The 19,473-nt window shown below is 40.3% G+C and overlaps 1 protein-coding gene across 1 annotated transcript in view; it reads left to right on the plus strand.

Annotated features, from left to right (window-relative positions):
- rgs7a (regulator of G protein signaling 7a) overlaps positions 1–19,473 on the plus strand; it is a 46,447-nt gene that overhangs the window by 12,250 nt on the left and 14,724 nt on the right. Inside the window, exons 2-3 of the mRNA XM_083923121.1 lie at positions 12,295–12,391; positions 17,621–17,671. Coding sequence (XP_083779247.1) covers positions 12,295–12,391; positions 17,621–17,671 — 148 coding nt within the window. The remainder of the gene's footprint in view (positions 1–12,294; positions 12,392–17,620; positions 17,672–19,473) is intronic.

Below are 19,473 nucleotides of genomic sequence, written 5' to 3' on the forward strand. Positions count from 1 at the left end.
TCACAGTCCAGTTCCTGAGTGAACTACTATAATGGTAAAAAAAAAAAAGTTTTTTTTCGATCAAAAAGTCATAACATAGAGCTTTAATTTTCATGAAACATAAGACTATAGGAATTGTATGATACTCTAAAATGTGCTATGTTTTTATAAAGCATGAGATGGCAGAAATCAACTTGCTGGCACATTTGGAACCCAAACTGCATTAACCGCAGCAATGTCAAGCGAGGATAAATGCCGGTGTTTTTTTTTTTTTCCAGGGAGCAGAAGGCATAGCTGACTGACTACCTCTCATCCATGATTCAATGCTTGTCTCTTTCTCTCTAGTAGAGGGTTGCCCCTTGGGAGGTTGATGTGGAGGAGTCAGGGGAAATATTGAACATCCTTCTGCAGCCTTACGCCAGGGACGATGCCTCTCTAGGGACGTAAGCAGGAAGGAGGCTGTGTTCTCTAAAAAGCTGTAGGAGTTGATGAAAATCCTGTGAAGAAGGGAATTATGCAAGTATCTGTTGGCAACCAACCATCTGGAAAGCTTTCAAAATAAAATACTGATATTACCATCTGTCCATCAAACCAGATGACAATACTGCAACTGCTGCTTCTGCTGCTGTGCACAGGAATGCTCTACCAATGAGTTTCGATTATAAGTCCTCCAGCAAGGAAATGATGGAGATGATTATGCGCTATCAACCACTTAGTATATTATGAAAGGCTTTTAATGATGTTGAAGGTGTAAAGGGAGCTGGATTATTATCCAGAAAAATACCTAGATTAGTTTCCTTGAAAGAAAACTTTGAAGAGAGAATAGTCAAATACTGCTAATTATTAGTTTCTCAAAATCCCCTAGTTTTGAACTCTGTTCAGTGTCTGTGTATTAATGATCTTGAGACAGACAATAAAAATGAACAACAGATGACCTACACTTCTCTCTTTTACCCAGAGATCAATATGAACCTATTCTACACCTGCTTAGACAAAGGCACCACTCGGGGGGGCTGTGATTGTTCTTTCAACCTTCTTTTCAACCTAGAAAAATACATCAATCCACTGAAATTAGTTTCTGAATAAATTAGATGCAAGAAATAACTCATGCACAGTAGCTCACTATATGTCTTCAGCAATACGCCTTAATATGTGTTTATGGAGTGACCTATAAACTCTGGAAGGTCTTGGCTGAAATATTGTAGCAAAAACTGAGCATAAGAGATGTAGTCTAGTGTGTAAACAATAAATAGAACATTGACTCAATGTTTTATTAGTAGTTTAATCTTAAACAATGGACTGCAGGATAACAGTAGGAAAGATGAGTTCTGAGACTAAAGGTGTCTGTATGCGCTAAATGACTCACTCTGACATTTTCTCTAGCTTGCTCCAGTACCAACAACTTCTAAAGACACAAGTGTTAGCAGACTGCCATACGATGCAGTAAATCATACAAATTGGGAAAACCATGCACACAAGACATTGATTTCTTGAACACATTTATAGTGTTGCAATCGGTTGTACTCGGTTGACTGGCTCACCTCCTACCTCACCGACAGGCAACAGTTCGTCTCCCTCTCCGGCCACACATCCACCCTCTCTCCTGTTTCGCAGGGGGTCCCTCAGGGCTCAGTCCTTGGCCCCCTTCTCTTCATCTGCTACCTATTCCCCCTTGGTCACCTCATCCGCTCACTCAACCTCGATTTCCCGCTGCTATGCTGACGACACCCAGATCTACATCCGCACCAAACCCACCCAAAATCTTCCACTCAACCACATTGAAACCTGCATTTCTGCAATAAAAACATGGCTGTTCCAGAACTTCCTCAAACTCAACAGTGACAAAACAGAACTCCTCCTCATTGGCACCAAATCCACTTTAAACAAAACCGGACCCATCTCACTTACCATTGACAGCTCAATCATTTCTCCCTCTCCCCTTGCAAGCAACCTTGGTGTTATCCTGGACCCCACGCTCTCCTTTGATCCCCACGTCCGCTCCATTGTCAAGACCTCCTACTTCCACCTCCGCCGCATCGCCAAAATCAGACACTGCCTCTCCCCCCCTGCCGCTGAATCCCTCATCCACGCCTTCATCTCCTCACGTCTTGACTACTGCAATTCCCTCCTCACTGGCATCACCTCCCATTCCCTCCATAGACTCCAAATGGTCCAGAACTCTGCTGCTCGCCTCCTCACTCACACCCGCTCCCGTGAACACATCACCCCCATTCTCTACACCCTCCACTGGCTCCCGATCAAACAACGCATCGACTACAAAATACTCCTCCTAACCTTCAAAGCTCTCCACTATCTGACCCCACCCTACCTCTCTGACCTCCTTACCCCCCACCGCCCCTCCCCAGCCCTCCGATCCTCCTCCTCCCTAACTCTGACCATGCCACCTTCCAAACTCAAAACCTTCGGACACAGAGCCTTCTCTAGAACTGCACCCCGACTGTGGAACTCTCTCCCCCAGCCCATCCGCGACTCTCCATCACTCACAACATTTAAATCCCGTCTAAAAACCTTCCTTTTCTCACAAGCCTACAACCTCCCCTACCCATAACTACATTCACTCCTGGCCTCTCCCCCTGACCCCCCCCCCAACCCTCCTTCCGCTCTCCTCACCCATTTAGCCCCTTCCCCTGACCCCCCCCCCCCCACTGCTCTTCAATCCATCCCCCCACCTCTATTGTTGTACCTGTTTCTGCCTGTTTATCTGTATCACCATTACCCCATGCCCCCTTCGCCTTGTTTCCCTGTCATCCTTGTCATCCTTGTCTTCTGTTGTTTATCGTCTATGTATTACCTGTCCTACTCTGTAAGCGACTTTGGGTCTCTGAAAAGCGCTATACAAAATAAATGAATTATTATTATTATTACTCACAAAAAACGGCTGAAAGAGAGCTTGACGGAAAAGTTTAGTGGTTTTGGGATTGTTAGTTTTAGTGTCGCAATGAACAGTTCAACCAATGGTTTCACACTTTTCCACTGATATACAGATGGTGGTAACACGTGAAGATGCTGCAATGCTCCAGCAAAGGCAGGGAAAAAGAACACTGTTAGGAATTAAACATTGATGTAAAAATAATGGATCAAGTACTTAATAAAATCAATTTGACAACTACACACAGTGCATCTTGGACAGGGCATCCTTATCAGTATTGCGCGATCCATAATTCTGTTTGATTTATGTAGGTTTAATTTGGTTAAATTTGAATGCATAACTCACACTATTGTCCTTTCAGCTCAGAACAAAAAAGGCTATGTTGAAACATAAAGAAAACAACACAACAACATGCCAATCAGGTAACCTTAAGACAATAATATCACATGGGGAATTAAAGATCTTCTCAATTTCCTGCACGCATCAGTCTCACTTTCATCCATTAGCAAATCAGACCGAATTAGATCAAGCCATTAAAAGGCTCTCAGAGTCAGACACACCTCAAGGAGCATTTCAAATTTGGGGATGCATCATGGTTGACAACATCCATTTTTTAATCATCCAAATAAACCAAAGTCTGTAGTAAGAAAGCCATCTGTGCAGCACTGCCCATTTGAGCTTGCTTATGAAAATATTGCTTTTGCTGTGAGGAAGAGTGTTTAACAATGGCATCAGGTTTTGTTTTTTTATCACAGTCCTCCATTATGGAAATAAGGGGAGTACACCGCCAATTGATATTAGGTGTGAGGAGAGGAGGCATTGAGAAGGAATAATGAGCATCTAAAAAATTCAGAGATCTTTGCAGTTTGCTGGAAAGATAAAGCCATGGGAAAAAAAGGTTGCTATTGGCAGAGAAGCATCCTCAGATTTACTTATACTGTACCTTCTAGGATGCGGTGTTATTACAAATGAGATATAATGAAGAATAAAGATGACAGAGGGAACAAGTAGAAAACATTCTCAAGTGTGAAACAGTGAAGCGGCATTCCAAGAAAAAGATGCTCCATTTGACTGATGGCTCAATGGACTTTGATTGTGACAGTGTATTGATGAATGCAACCGAAAGCAAGAGTGAAGGCACCTAACTGCGGATGTTGTTAAATGGCTGATTACTGGTTTGCACAATCTGTCTCACAGCGAGTAGAAATAAATCGTTAGTTTGGATAGATTAATTGCCTTTACTCCAGGCAGTGTTGTCACCTGGGCATCTGTTCCTCATGTTCTACGATCTTGGCCTGCTGTGACACAGACTGTTGTCCGTTCTCTTTCTCCATCCAAGAGCATCACCATACCTTTGGGAACTGAAGGGGTGGATAAATAGAGAAAAAGGCGAAGGAGACAATGAAAATGCTAAATATGCAGCCATAAGTATGAAAAAAAAAAAATTCAAAACGGGGGCAGAGAAAGCTGTTTAAAAATAGGATGGATTATAAATCAGGATGGGTTATTTAGAGATGAGTGAGGCAAACATCAAGCAAAAAACCCTCAAAGCTTTCGAAGAGTTAATATATTCTAGTCCCTCTGGCCTGCTGTTGATAAATAGCACTGAAACAATTAGTCTATTAATCAGTTGGTCCATCGACAGAAAATCAAACGGCCACTTTAAGGATCTGTTAATGGTTCAAGGTAGATGCAGTGTGCACTGCCACCTCACAGCAAGAGAGTCTCTCTGTGTTTTTGTGTGTTTTCTCCTGCTTCCTCACACAGGTTAGGTTAATTGTTGACTCAAAATTACCTGTACGTGTGAATGCGAGCGTGAATGGTTGTCTATTTCTATGTGTCAGCCCTGTAATTGACTGGCAACCTGTCCAAGTTATACCCCGCCTTTCTCCCACTGTCAGTTGTGATCGGCTCTAGCCCCTATAGACAGTATCTTTCTATCACTTTCTCTCCATCCTGTACACCCTCTAACCCCCTCATGCTACACGGACAACCACCTTTCTTTCTTTCTCTCTTATGAATGGGCAATGGCGAGCTGCCAAAGATGTCCTTGTGATAGTGGTCGCGCATGGTGTTGCTGTGGTAACTCGGACTTAGGATTCATGGCATCTATTCAACAACCTTGTCAGCATGAGCTCAATAACTTCCCACACCTTTCTGCAAGGTAATTTTATTTTGAATGCCCAAGTGGCGCAGTGCTGCTCAGGTTCAGGCTGAAGCGCCTGGCTAACTTTGTTTGTATTTAGCTGGCAATGTAACAACATTTTGTTGATGTTGGTTCAGCTAATATGTCTATTGCGTTATCTGAGACTTCTATATCACATTCAAAGAAAGTATGGAGAAAAGAGAGTGAGAGTGAGAGAGAGAGAAGAGAGAGAGAGAGAGAGAGAGAGAGAGAGAGAGAGAGAGAGAGAGAGAGAGAGAGAACTCTTGATTGACAGTTGTGTGGCTAGTCTTTCAGCCAGTAAGATGCATTGCTTGGGTTTTGTGCGATGGCCAAAACAAACACAAGGATCAGTCTCATCGGCGTGAGAAATGCAATTAATGTAACTGTGGCACACAGAAACAGCTGTAAACACAGTGATGAAGTTATTAAACAGCAGTAAACGGACTCAGCACAACACACACAACCTTAAACTATCTGACTGCCCAGACTATAGCTAAAGTCTCTTACTTGGGATTGCTTTGGAAGTGATTGAGGAGTGTTTAAGTCAGCAGTTATTAAAATGTTATGCTTCAGCAATATTACTGATTTGTCTGAAATCCTGCAGTGATACTGTATGTATAGATTTATTTCACTTCAATAATTAAAATGAATGTGAGGGTTTTCACTTTGTGTTCTATTATTCAAAGGCTTGACTTTACTGGATATGTTTTGTTACTGCTGTACTTATGGGGTTGATTAAAAAAAGCTTTGTGGTGAATATAAAAGCTCTGTCATGCCTTTGCAAAGTGCTCTTGTCTAACAAAGGCCATTACAGTGTAAATACCTTTGGTCAGCATATCCCCTGTTTGTTCGGTAGTAAATGAGCAGTTGACTTCTACAGTTCCCTTTACTTGTTTGTGTTTGTTTTTTTAAAGATAAGAGTTTAGATAAGAAGTCATAATCTAATCATGGCTGCTTGAAATAGTTTGTTTGTTTGAGGTCATCAAGTGTTGAGATTTCTCCTCCTCACCTTAATCTAGGGCACCACTGGGGAGGAACAGCATAACTTTACGATGTCATTATATACAAATATAAGCAGGGTTGGTAAGTTCATATACAATTATATGTAACGTGACTAACCAAATTCAAGTATCACAATATTTAAGTAACGTAATTTTGTGATCCTGCTTATGATCCCCATCATGCCTTTCCATGTATTCCATTACTATTATTAAGTCTGCAGATAAGGTAAGGCTAGACAGACAGGCCACCTAATACCAGGCATAATAATTAACCATCCAAAAACTGCACTGGACGTCCTTGAGAAATTATTTGACAGTATGCTTTGGCTGTATTGTGTCCTACCCTTAACATTGTGTTTTGGGATTTGCACCGTATGCAAATGCACCAGCCTGTCTAGAAGAGATATGTAACTCGTTTGTGTGTGTTTGTTTAATGCAGCTGTAATGTAAACCTTTGAGTGTTTTTGTTATCATTGTATTGATCCTATTAAGAGTGACTGACCTTGAATCTGGTATGCATGTGGTACATTTTGGTAAACCACTGCTGGTTTTTGAGGGCAAACGAAATGGAAAATATTGCCTCTCAGCCTCCACCAAAGGTTCTGCCTCATTCATGAAGCCGAGCACTGCGGTTCAGAAGGAAATGAGATCAAGCAACTGCAAAGACTGGTTTATCTAGTCAAGCTGTCATGCTTTATAGCCACAGGTTCTATTCAAGCTGCTCTCGCAACGCCTTAGGCAGCCAGACTTGAGCTGGGTTGCTCACCTTTTTTGATGCTGCGCTTTTTAAAATATCATCATCCCTGCAGTCTGAGTTCTTAAGCTTTCATAATATATGTTTGTGTGTGTGTGTGTGTGTGTGTGTGTGTGTGTGTGTGTGTGTGTGTGTGTGTGTCTCAGACTATATATACTCTACTTGCAATGTGACTGATATCACTGTGTGTTCTTTGTGTCGAGTGATGATGGGAATATCTCAGCTGTGTGAATGTGGTTGTGATGTGGGTGCATATTTGTGTTCATGCAGAGTTGGGAGGAATATCTGGTCTCCCCATGTAGACACACTGATAACACTGTCAAGGTAATACTATTCTCCCCAGTATGTCTGATGCAGTAACATTCACCCATCGTAGCACAGGCAATGAGACCAAGAGAGAGGGGGGAAGAGGAAGAAGCGAGGGGGGGTTGAGTAGAAGAAGAAAAGGAGAGCTTTTAATTTCCTCAGCAGCACAGTCAGGTTTTACATCTGCACAGGCAGACAGAAACAGGAATGAACGCATGCCGCATTTGATAAGAGTGTGCTAAGACAGAGCAGATCTCTTTTAGAAAATATAATTGAGGATCAGTTCACTTTACAGTATGTCATCTAACCTGATGCGTGATTCCAAGTAACATTTTTTTAGGGGGCATTAGGTCTTTTCTTCATTAAAAATCTAGAGTATGGGCCCCTGAGTATCTAATAAAGACCCATCTGTCTTAGGGGATTTAAAGCGTATGTAGGTAATTATGATCTAATTACATCTGTTTGAAAAATAAGTTTGAGCGCATTGTGTACCGAAGATTTCTTTCTGTCACTTAAATCTAGGTCAACACTAGAGAGAGATAGCATAATTTGTTAAGGAAAGTATCTTCAAGCGATCTATTAACCTGCCGCAGTTAGCGCACAAAGGTGCCAAGAAATTTCCCAGTGGGTCAGTCAGACGGGGCATCAAATGGAGTTTACCCTCCCAGCTCTCTAGTACAAAGAGCATTTAATCTCCGAGTGAACCCATGTGTGAATACAGACAACGAGATTCAGGAACTTCAGTGGGTAAGGATCAAAATCATCAGACAAATTTAAGGAATGGCAACGGAGGTTGTTTATGACCAAATAACGAACCAGCTCCGTCTGTATGGTGTAATCCGTGTCATGTCCTCCCTCCTGCACGCTCTACCCGGGCGCCCACCTTGCCTAAACTAAACGTATTAACAGATGAAGAATTAGAGAATGGAGATTCCGGAGATGTTAGATTGCAGCAAACTCAAACATTTCAAGCATAAGCAATGTACCTTTGGGAATGAAAACCTTTGTTCCCGAAAATAGTTTGGTCTCAAATAACTAGCTGTTAGCAAATAATGCGTATACTATAGCATTGCTAGGGTACGCAACTATGTCAATTCAGGTGTGTGGCTCAGGACCCAAGAAAACGCAGTGTCGAGTGTGAGAATGTTTGAATGAGCAGTTGTCGAAGAAAGCTGCAAGCATCAACATGAGAGGCCAAGCAATCTTCCTGTTCTGAACAGGCATGTTTTGAACAGGAACTGCACTAGTACTTTACAACTGTGAGAAACAGATGTAACTACAGTTTACTCAACATTTCAGCCTTACACTATCATTAACAAGGCAGAAAAACAACCTTTTTCCAGCCTCCTTATTTCTTACCCAGGTAACTGATAAAGGTCATTTCCAAATGAGTTATCTTAGGACACAATAAAATTGCTGACATTTCCTCCCATCTTTCTGATGTGCTCAAGATAGAATCTTTCTAATAACTGATCCTTTTATCAGCTTGCTTTTCTTAGAAACAGCCCATCAAATAAGGGACTCATGGTGCACTTAACAACAGCTAAAAAGAAATCTAACGGGCCAGCATTGATTTACAAACCCAGCTTGAAATGTTTTTTTTTTTCCAAATGGTGCTTCAGAACATTCTGATTGCACCCTGAGTGCTCTCAGTGATAGTCTTTGAAGTGCTTGGGGCCGTGTGCAGAAGCTCAGTATGTGCTTATATCTGCAGCTTTTGTTAGTCACTTCATATGTACTGAGTCCTGTGCCATCATTATTCAATGATTCACACCGTGCAGCCAAAACACTCACTCTTATCTGTTAAGAGGCTGCAGAGACGCAGTCAGACAGCTCTGGGTGGGTGGATGGGTGGGGGACGGAAAGAGAAAGAGAGACTCTTGCGCTTACTCCCTCTCTCTGGAGGTAAACGACTTTCCTCTCTTCCTCACAACATGAAGCCGGAGAGCATCCCGACTTCAAGAGCTTTAGATGCTGAATATTCACGCTGGTGGCATTTTACCATGTGTAGGCGGAGAGGGTTTGCAGAGAAGCGAGTGTGTGAAGTATTGATCACTGGTGCTGTTGTCCTTGTATGCTCTGTGTCTGGTCTCACAGTGCCAGCTAACTCTCAGAGAAAGAGAGTAAGGCATGGATACAGAGGGAAGGTTGGTGATATAAGGCACGCTTATTCAACATGGGATGAAGTGAACACATTTAGGATTCATTTAGAGAGACGTTTAAGAACAACAAAAGGAATGATGCATGCGACACATGAAGGGAGGGCACATTAATGCTATTCATTTTTGGTTTTCTGTGCAGCAGTTTTAGGTGCTGCAAGCTTTGCAAACCTGACTTATATAATCATGTATTTATACAGGAATTGTTGTTTGTTTGATTTTAGCACGGTAGACTTTCTCCATGAAATCAGTCTTTATTTTTAGAATTACACCTTCTCCTCTAACACCAAAGAAAATTGTCACCCTTTGACACTTAAACTGTTAGATGTCAGCATTTTCTGAACTTCCATTGTGTTGTGATCAAATAGTTTCTTTGAGATTCACCTTTTTCCTTTAACCTGCCTTGTAGCCCATCAATTCAATCAGTGACTTCTTACATTTTTTCGGAATGACTATTATAAGTAGTAGTCTATGATTGCAGCAGTGTCCTTTATTGAACATGAAACCTATATTTGTGGCTGCAGTGCATTGTGGGTGATTAAGACTCCTGCTGGACTTTGGTGTAACATTGGTGTGACATAGGAATAAGAAAAATCCAACAAATAACCAACATAATAGAAGCAAAAATTCAAGGATTCAGGGATAGCCAGAAGCAGTTAGAATTTATTTTTGCACTAAGATCTTGATATTTGTTTGAGAAATAAGTAAGTTGTCTTCAGTTCATTAATTGTAGTGCTGCAAGCACCCACCTAATTCACACTGGTGAACTTCCGAAGAAACATTTTGTAGAGGCAGATCTACTGACCTGCCTCGTGTTGTACATCTGTAGAAGAAAGAGATAAACAGAACAAACTGAAATAATGGTAAAATGCACTTTTTGATATTTTCTTTCTTTTCATTTCTTTCCCAGTCTTGCTGGGTCTTCATTTGTTCTCCGGCAGCTCCCTAGTTACAGTATTTGCCTGAGCTCTATCATTGTAAATTAGGTTTCAATCCCTAACTGGGATGATTTTATCTATCATCACTACACATATACTACACACTACATTACAATAGGTTATAAGTTCCATGCAAACAGGAAAGAGGAAACATTGTAAACCAAAAAAAACCAAACATTTCAAACACCAATACACAACATCACAAAACACAGCTATGTCCAACAGGTAATTTACAGATATCGGCCTATCACAAACATAACAAGCTCAGTATTGGTGTATGTTTTCCAATATGCATTGATATGAAAACCTTTTATACATAACATATAATGAAGAAAACAATGTTTGCTTTTTATTTAAATGTTCATAAATTGAATATACAGTACCATTTAGCTCTACTTTTTATTTAAAGGCTCAAAAATTGACTGATACTGGACATGTTTATTTAGCTTATCTTTATCTTCTCAGAGTTCATTTAGAATTATTCTTAAAAATCACAAATCTGTATCTCTAATGCTAAATAAACAACTACTGTACCACATTATATTTGAAAATAGACAACAATTATCATTTTAGCTTTTATTGCCATGATATAACATTTTATCCTGTCTTGATCTGTGCTCAGCTTTTGAAATGTTAAGGAGAGGACTGAAAGTGTATTTGCAATAAAGGATTTGGTTCTTCATTGGTTCTGCTTTTACTGTTCTCTTTAAAAGAGGGTTTAGTTGTTGTGTTTTTTTGGATCTCCTCAACCCCCTGTCATACAGTGTTCCTCAGGGATCTATCTTGGGTTCATTTTATGTTGTCTTATTTTTTGCATATTTTTTCAGAAATGGCGAATTTGTTTGATGTTAAGTGACGGATGTTATAGTTTTTTCCCCCTTTGAATCTGATGGAATTCTAAGATGCTTTGATTTCCATCAGCATTTTCAAAATGAATATTGGCAATTTGTCCCGTAAGCCACTTTGAGGAAAAAAAGCCAAAAATCAGTCTTTTTTACCTGGAAATGTAAACCATACTTTTTTCTATTTTTTTTTAACATCATGGCTTTTATACTTTCTGCACTGGACTCCTCCTGAAAACCCATTTCCACCTACTGTTGCTTCTCTTTACTTTGATGTTTAAATTGACAAGATCTTATTGAAAGAAACACTGGATTGATCCAAAGATTCAAAAATCCCACTTGACGGAATTAAACAGATCTCATGCCTTTTCAGTAATAATCAATCACCCAGTTGTGGTATTTGTCTGTAAATGGGCAAACCTTGACAGAATCACTGATTCTGAAAAAAGCAGGAAATATACCATCCCTAATGAATACCTCCTAATACAATAATCCTGTACAGGTGGATGGATATGAAGTAACACAGTTTGTTAACGTGTGCCTGTTTGTGTACCACTAGTGTTTTGCCAGGCTGTTGAACTCTGTGTACATTTTCCATGTGTATATTTTTAGATCGAGGGGGAGTTTGGGTAGAGCTCTTGGCCTCCAATCGACTGACGTATCAGGGCACATGCATTACTTTCTGCTTTGCTCCCTTCTGTGTGTTCTTGGAAATATTGCTGCCTTGAGTTGCCTTGCCAGGCCCTTGAGACAAATCCCAGTACATTTCCGTCTCAGTGGTGTGGGAAAATGTTTTTGTGTGTGCTTATTCGCCAATGCATGTAATTCCTCTGCGCAGCTTTTGGTTTAGATTTGCAACTCAGTCAATACTAAAAAGTTAGGAAATGTAGCCGTTTTGGGACGCAAATATACTGGTATGGAACACGACAAAAAAAACTTCATTGCTAGACTTTCCAAAATTCAATAGCTGTTGCAGAATCCAATAAGTGCCGCTTGCTTGATGTTTAACTTGACAAATGACACAAATCAGAGAGACTTGTCAAAGGAGAGCTAGAAATCTGACAGCAGTGATTGTTAGCTAGCAACTTTGCCATCTCACTCTCCAGAGTCATGCTTGAAACACACAGGAACTTGTTTGTATCCGTCCTCTTTCTGTCTTGCTTAAACATAACCTCCACTTACTAATGCAAGTTAATTAAAACTCTCTCCCTCATTCTCTCTCCCTCATCTTCTCCCCCACTGTCCCTGTGTTGTCCAGATGGAGGAAGTAATAGCACGCATGCAAGAGGAGAAAAATGGCATCCCCATCCGAACGGTGAAAAGTTTTCTAACCAAGATCCCCAGTGTATTTTCAGGTAAGGCTTTTATCTCTCTGTAGTGCTCCTCTCCTCTTCCTCTCCTCCACTTCCCACTCACTAAGTTCCCGACTAGTTCTCTGTTCTGGCCAAACAAAACACTGAAAGTATCTAGAGAGTTGTTGGTTTTGCATTTCACACCAGAAGCCATAATGTCAAGATTTATGTATTACATTTTCAAGCTGCAACCCAATACATACGAATCCATGCTCAAGTGATACTTCATAAGAGATTATTTAAGTTAGGCTACATTTAAGAGCTTAGGAGTAAGGCCACCATTACTGCCATGCACTATTTACTGTAATATAAACTTACAGTATTAAACCTGCAGTATCCAATTAAAAGCATATATCTGATAATACAAGTTAGGGCTTTTTATGGTATCAAAATCATGATAAAATATTTGCCTAAGGATTTGTAAAAGTCTACTGATGCATTAATAATCCAATAATGTCAATCTCAGATTTTCCTACAAGTGCTGGTTCCTAATAATGTTTTTTTTATTTTTTTAAATCACCGTTATGCATGATTTTGTCCCAAAGCAACAGCAATGCCCTTTTTTGACATGGGTGGCTAAGAGAATGATGTTGAAAGGTTGGTAGTGAGCAGCAATATATTGACAGTGATAAATTTAGCTATCTTTAGCTCTAGCCATGTTAGTGAATGCTTTGGGCATATAAAGGCCAGCTGATGCAGTTTTTTGTTGTTTGTTTCCTTTTTCGTGCAGAGAAGTCTACTACATAGTGTGTGTGTTTGCCTTTGTTTAAAACAGTGGGAAGTTATATTGATTAATGGTTTTACATCTGGCCAAGCAACATCAGCTCAGATCGACCTCTGTTCTGTCTTTTTGTCATTATACAATGGATACAGCTAGCAAATAACTACACTGGCTGAGCCTGTGGGAACCACAGACAGTATATAAAGAAGGATGGCTTGACAGCTCCCCAAAAGGGAAGCCATAGCATCTTGATCGCTCCGTTGTGCTTGGGTGCACAAGTCCTGCTCCTCCATTTTAAGCAGAAGGGACACACAACCTCTAAGTACACCTCAAATACATTTTTACAAAATATGGTTTCTGTCAATGCAGGATTGTTCAAATGTCATTTTTTCTGATACGTTTGGTTTGGAGAGGATGCTGGCACGTCTTGGCAGCCACTTATCGCGCTTCTCGCTTCTGTTTCTCACTCTAAAAAAGCTGAAAAGCTTTTTAGTAGTTTGCTTTCTCTGCTGCTACTTTTGCTATTTTTCGCTAGCTGTATACAGTATTCCATCTCTGTGGTCTGACCACATTTCAGTTCAGTCTGGACAACCCACTTTCCGAGGGCAGAGAAGGGGGTTTTGCCTGATTTCTACCAGGATGACCTCCAACCCCGCCAACTCTCTATTCCTGCTGCTCCTTCCTTTAAACACCTGTCATTTAAACTATCCGGCCCTACGTCTCATATAATTTCTATCATCTGCCTCCCCTCCCAAACCAACTCATCAGATCTCTCAGAATTCATCACTGCACTGATTCAAACCTCCACATCGACTCCCTGGACTGTAAAATTGCTATGAACTTTGGACCTAACTCAACTGATTTAGCTTCACCCAACATACCACCCACAACTGTGGACACATCATAGACCTGGTTTTCTCCACTGGCCTCCAGCATAGACCTCTTCATCTCTGACCACCGGGCCATCACACTTGTCATTGACGTTCCCATCCCCCAACCCAAAAAGGACCGCACAATAACTTTCTGGAACTTTAAGTCCATCTGCCCAGTACCTCTCTCCACCTGCATATCGAACACTCTCTCCGGCCTCAACTGTTGAGCCAGCCCTCATGGACCTTGTCAACATCTATAACAACACACTGTCCACCTCCCTTAACCAGTTGGACTGCCTGATAACCAAAAATGCCACTTTCACTCACTCTACCCCCTGGTTCACCCCGGAGCTTCACAATATCAAAAAACAACGGAGACAATTAGGACAACTACACAAGAAAACTGTCTCACAGTACACCCTCGCCTACAAGAACACATTCACCTCTACAATTCAGCACTCAACGAAGCCCGCTCTGTCTACAACTCCGGCATCATTCATTCTGGATCCTCAAAACCACACACTCTGTTTTCCACTATTAATAAACTCCTCAAACCCAAGGACAACATCTTATCTGACTCCCCCATTACCTCTGGCATTGTCCCCCCACCTCTTAAGCTTGCTGCCACCCCCCCCCCCTCCTCAAAAAACCTGGCCTTGAATCTGAAGACCCCAACAACTTCAGACCTATCTCCAACCTCCCATTCCTCTCAAAACTACTGGAAAGAGCCATCTCAACACGACTCAAACACTACTAACCTGTGAAAAACATTCCAATCTGGCTTCCGAACCCACCACTGAAACAGCTCTACTCAAAGTAAACAACGACGTCTTAAGCCCAGTTCCGACCAAAGATTCGCAACGAGACGATTTAGGTCTGCAACGTTCTGAAACCTGCCAGTTTACACTAGTGAGACGAGAGGAGATATCGTATCATCTCCATAGCAACGCCTCTTTGTACTTCTGTCCTAACCTCTGACTCTTCAGCCTTTTTTCTTAGCTGTATATAATGTAACATTATAAAATATAAATGTAGTAGAGATGTATAGGCGAAAAATAACGTTTTATTTCCCTGATTCTGTTGTTTAACTTGTTTCTGTCTATTTTATGTGTACAGTAAAGCGTCTCTGAGCACTGACAAAAGCACTATAAAACGGATCTGTTATTATTATTGTTATTATTAATTAGCTATCTAATGCTAAAAAAAAAGTGTTGAAACGTCATGATTTGACATGATGTGACTCTACCACCAAACCTCTACTGCGTAGAATCTGGTTGCAAAATTACAACATGGTCACGTCTGTATCCGGAATATTTTGGCTTCACTTTTCTACAGGAAGTGGAGACAAATCTTCCATCTTCCATCATTTTTTCATCGTTGTATCTAAAAACAATATCATAATTATAAAGCATTCCAATGTATTTTTGTTAAAATGCAACTAGTATTACTATTAAGATAGTATCATTGTGGAGCAAAAGTATACTGACATGATACCTTCCCAAAACACTAGTCCCCTTGGCAGTTTTTAAGGCTGTAACGAAGAAACAGTACCTCTGTAGCTTCCCCTCTGTGAACACTGCCACTTCATTTGTGTTCATTGGAGCACTTGGCCGAGCTGTAAGCACAACAGTGGGATGAAACCCAGGTTGCTGCAGTGTGTTTTTTTCTCTGCACCACATTTTGCAGCCTCAATTTTTGAGGTTGTGAAAAGTGGCAATTTATGTTACAGAAACAGTGGTGTATCTATGTGATAGAGACACTACGTGTGGTTTTTAATAATAACTTGCAAATGTGGCTATTTTTCTCATGAACTGAGACTTTTTCATCTTACATGTCCAAACATTTCTAATCACACAGTATTTTTAGGAGTTCATATGCCTTTAGTGATGAGATATGTGTGTATACAATATGAGTGTGTCACAGAGATTGTTGTGTGTTTTTTGTGTTAGGTGTCCTTTGTCTTTAAACTGAAAAACAAAACCATAGCTTGGAAAAAGCTTTGCTGCTCTCAGTATGTTTAATTCTGAGCAGGTATTTAATTTCTAACACCTCACATATTGTCCTGATAATTTTACTTTCTCTTTAACTCTCTTATTTTACTATTTTGCGTGCATATTTTTTTGTCTTCAGCTTATATGGTTCTACTTGCCTACTATTATTCTAAATGTTCCTGATCATATAATGTCTACTTAATATGTTCAGCTGTTATTTTGCCCTGTGTTCTCTTACTTTTTGGTGAAGCAATTATCCAACATTTGCCATTATTGTCATGATAAATTGTTGATGTTATCGCAGACCCTTATCACTCTGTGCGCAGACGCAAAGCCCAATCTACGGGCAGGATATTAATCAATTCAGAGAACAGCCTTGTTAGAGGATTACCTTACATCTCATTTAAGCTCTCTCATAGAAAATAGGTCAACTTTGATAATGTGAAATTTGGTTGTGTTAATGAAGATAATCCATGAAAAATCTCATCTGGTTATGGGGGTGCCAAAAAGAAAGGGGTGCATTGTAGACTAAACACAGACGAACAAAAAGATAGTTTGATGGACAGAGAGACAGCTATAGGGACTGACTGTCTCGCTGCATGAATTCCCTCATGTCTCCATTTCACACCTTTTTTCTGCCTTCTGCGGCTCTCTTCTGCTCAACATACCTTCACCTGTCAGCATGACAGACAGTAATAATAGCTTGGAAAATATATATTTAGCCAAAGTGCCAAAGTCGCGTGTTGTGGTGGGGTTTGAGAATGCCCAGGGGGCAGAGGATGCTGTTATTTTTTTAACTGAGATGTGAAAATGATTCAGCTGCATTCTCAGACGGAGAAGATGTATTGCAAAATTACATCCACTAAATAAAAAACATTGCTGTTTAAACATGAAAAATGATAATAATGTAATAATGGGTTACATCAGGGAAAGGAAAGAAATTACCCTTACCATAATGGAAAAGGACTATCTAACTTTCATAACTGACTTGGAAGTTAATACAGGTCTACTTGTTAGTGCATCTCTGACTTGTTTATTTTATGTGTTGCTGTCTAAATGTGTGGAATAAACAGTGAGTTAAAAAAAACACGTCATCATCTTAAGAGCTTTACTCTATTTTTTTTTTTAAATGACACCTATATAGGTTTCTTGTCTTGTCTTCTTCTAACATTTATGCATTTCTCCTTTTCTCTATTTACGATATTCTGACCGGTTTGGCCAACATCTTGGTTTCTGCTTGTGAGAGATGGAAATGCTCGTTGTGATGAATTGGCCTATTTAATTAAACTACAATGTATTTTCTGTGACTGAGTCAGACAAGTTATGTTGTTACTGTACACAATGGATGATTCATTATGCCATTGTACGTCTCTGGCCATTTATATTAATGGAATACAGCCAAAGCGAGCTGGCTTGGAGAGGGTGTCAGAAAATAAAATTTGGTCGTGGATGGCCTATTACACACCCACATGGTGCAAGGTGAGAGGAATTGGTATTCACTGTGATCATGAAGGGAGGTGGGTAGGGTTAAAAGTGTCATTGTTTTCCCTCTCATTTGCAGCTATATGCAAAAAGGTGTTTCAGCACACTGTGAATATATTGCATATAATATCAGTGATTCATATTTATGCGCTTTCTCTCATTTCAGGTTCTGATATTGTACAGTGGATGATCAAGAATCTGGACATTGAAGATCAAGGTAAAAGAAACGATTGATATTGACAAAGGTTAGGTTGCAAAGATAATGCATAAAGTGAAAGGGTCAGGAAGGACAAGGAAAGTTAGTTAGTTATTGTACTGTGGCTGCTGATTTGTCTCAGTCAGCAGTTGGAGCTGCAGCAGTGAGACCCACTGAGGAAATTACAATTTAACCCTTGTATGGTCTTCACATCCGGGACCCTCTGGTACCACTCGGGTCAGGTTGACTCGGAACATATTTGGGGTTTTAAAAATAAGTCTGAAATAAAATTTAACATCACAAACCACTACCATATATTGTCTTTATCAGTCTCTATTGGTCTCTACTAGAACACAATTAACAATGGAAGTGTGATTCCTTTTTTTGTGGTGGTGGTGGTGTGGACACATGACAGAGGGTAAAGAATGAGGGACAGTGATAGCAAATAGCTTCTCTGTGCTTAGATGATAATAATATAACATTGTGTGTGTGTGTGTGTGTGTGTGTGTGTGTGTGTGTGTGTGTGTGTGTGTGTGTGTGTGTGTGTTGTGTGTGTGTATGCCTGTCCATAAGCAACAAATCGATTAATCACATGATAACTTTTAATGAGCTGGATAACTTTTCCTGCCACGATACTTTCCATTTTTCCATTTTTCCATTATTCCGTTTTTCCGGTGTCCCTCTATCAAAGAGACTGGATTCAGTCTGGTGCATCTGTTTCCACTGACCCCTCTCACTTCCTCAGCGTAATGAGGAGTTAACCCTCGTCACGTGTAGTGTCAGTCACTTGTCAGCGGCGAGGTCTCTGTGTGTGGGCGGACCCTTGGCGTTGTCCAGAGTGCAGCAGGAGAGCCCTGTGAGGAGCATGTTAGAGGACACACTAGTTAAGATTTGGGGGTATAAAAACAAAGATGGAATTGGTTTCAAAGCCGAAAGCCACAGCTGCCGTGTGGGAGCACTTCAGGTTCAAACTGAATGACCGAGGTGAACCACTTCACTTGAGCGAGCCGCTGTGTCTCATTTGTTGTAAAACAGTAGCAACTAAACATGCCAATGTGTTAAGTGTTAAATATTCTTTTAATAAGAGGAACGGCTAAAAAATAATTCGGTCTACTTTTAATGGTGCTAGTTTGCCAAAATGAAGACAAATACAGGCTAAAAAAAGTTCAACCTGTAGCCCAAAGCTAACTATCTAACTGACTCTATGGCAACAAATACTTCCTGTTTACATCCCCACAAACATCTTCTTGAAATGATTTGATTAACACCAATGAGCATCTAAAGAGAATAATATAACGTAAATTATAGGTCTAGCCCTAATATAGCCCTAATAAGGTTCCCAGTTCTGCATTTTTCTGGTATCTGTTTTTGTGTCCGATAGAGCTAGAGCAGACACTACACTACAATTCTTACTCATACTACATTGTCTTTCTTATTATTATTTTTTTATTTCAATGTGAAAAGTAGATCCAAGCTGTCTTGAGGATGTGTTGTCAGAACATTATTCAAGCCTATCATTGCACATAGACTGACTCGAAAGTGTACAGGTTGAACTGTGACAAATGGGCTTGCTTGCATTAAAGCATAATAATAAAAAAATATATATAGCTAACAATGTGGAAAACAGTCTTTTCTGATTTGTGTTTGTGTGTGTGTGTACTGTAGGTGTGTGTTAACTTGGCTATTGGAGTGTTTATTTGTGTGTGGGTGTGCGTTCCAGTATTTGTCTGACCTAGTGTGTGCTTCAGTATTGTGCAGCCATTTCATAGTTGTGATACTCAGCTGACGCATCGACTCACAATTCCTTTGTGTGTTGTTTTCAT

Source organism: Echiichthys vipera (genome assembly GCF_963691815.1).
Source record: "Echiichthys vipera genome assembly, chromosome: 11".
NCBI classification, from domain to species: Eukaryota; Metazoa; Chordata; class Actinopteri; order Perciformes; family Trachinidae; genus Echiichthys; species Echiichthys vipera.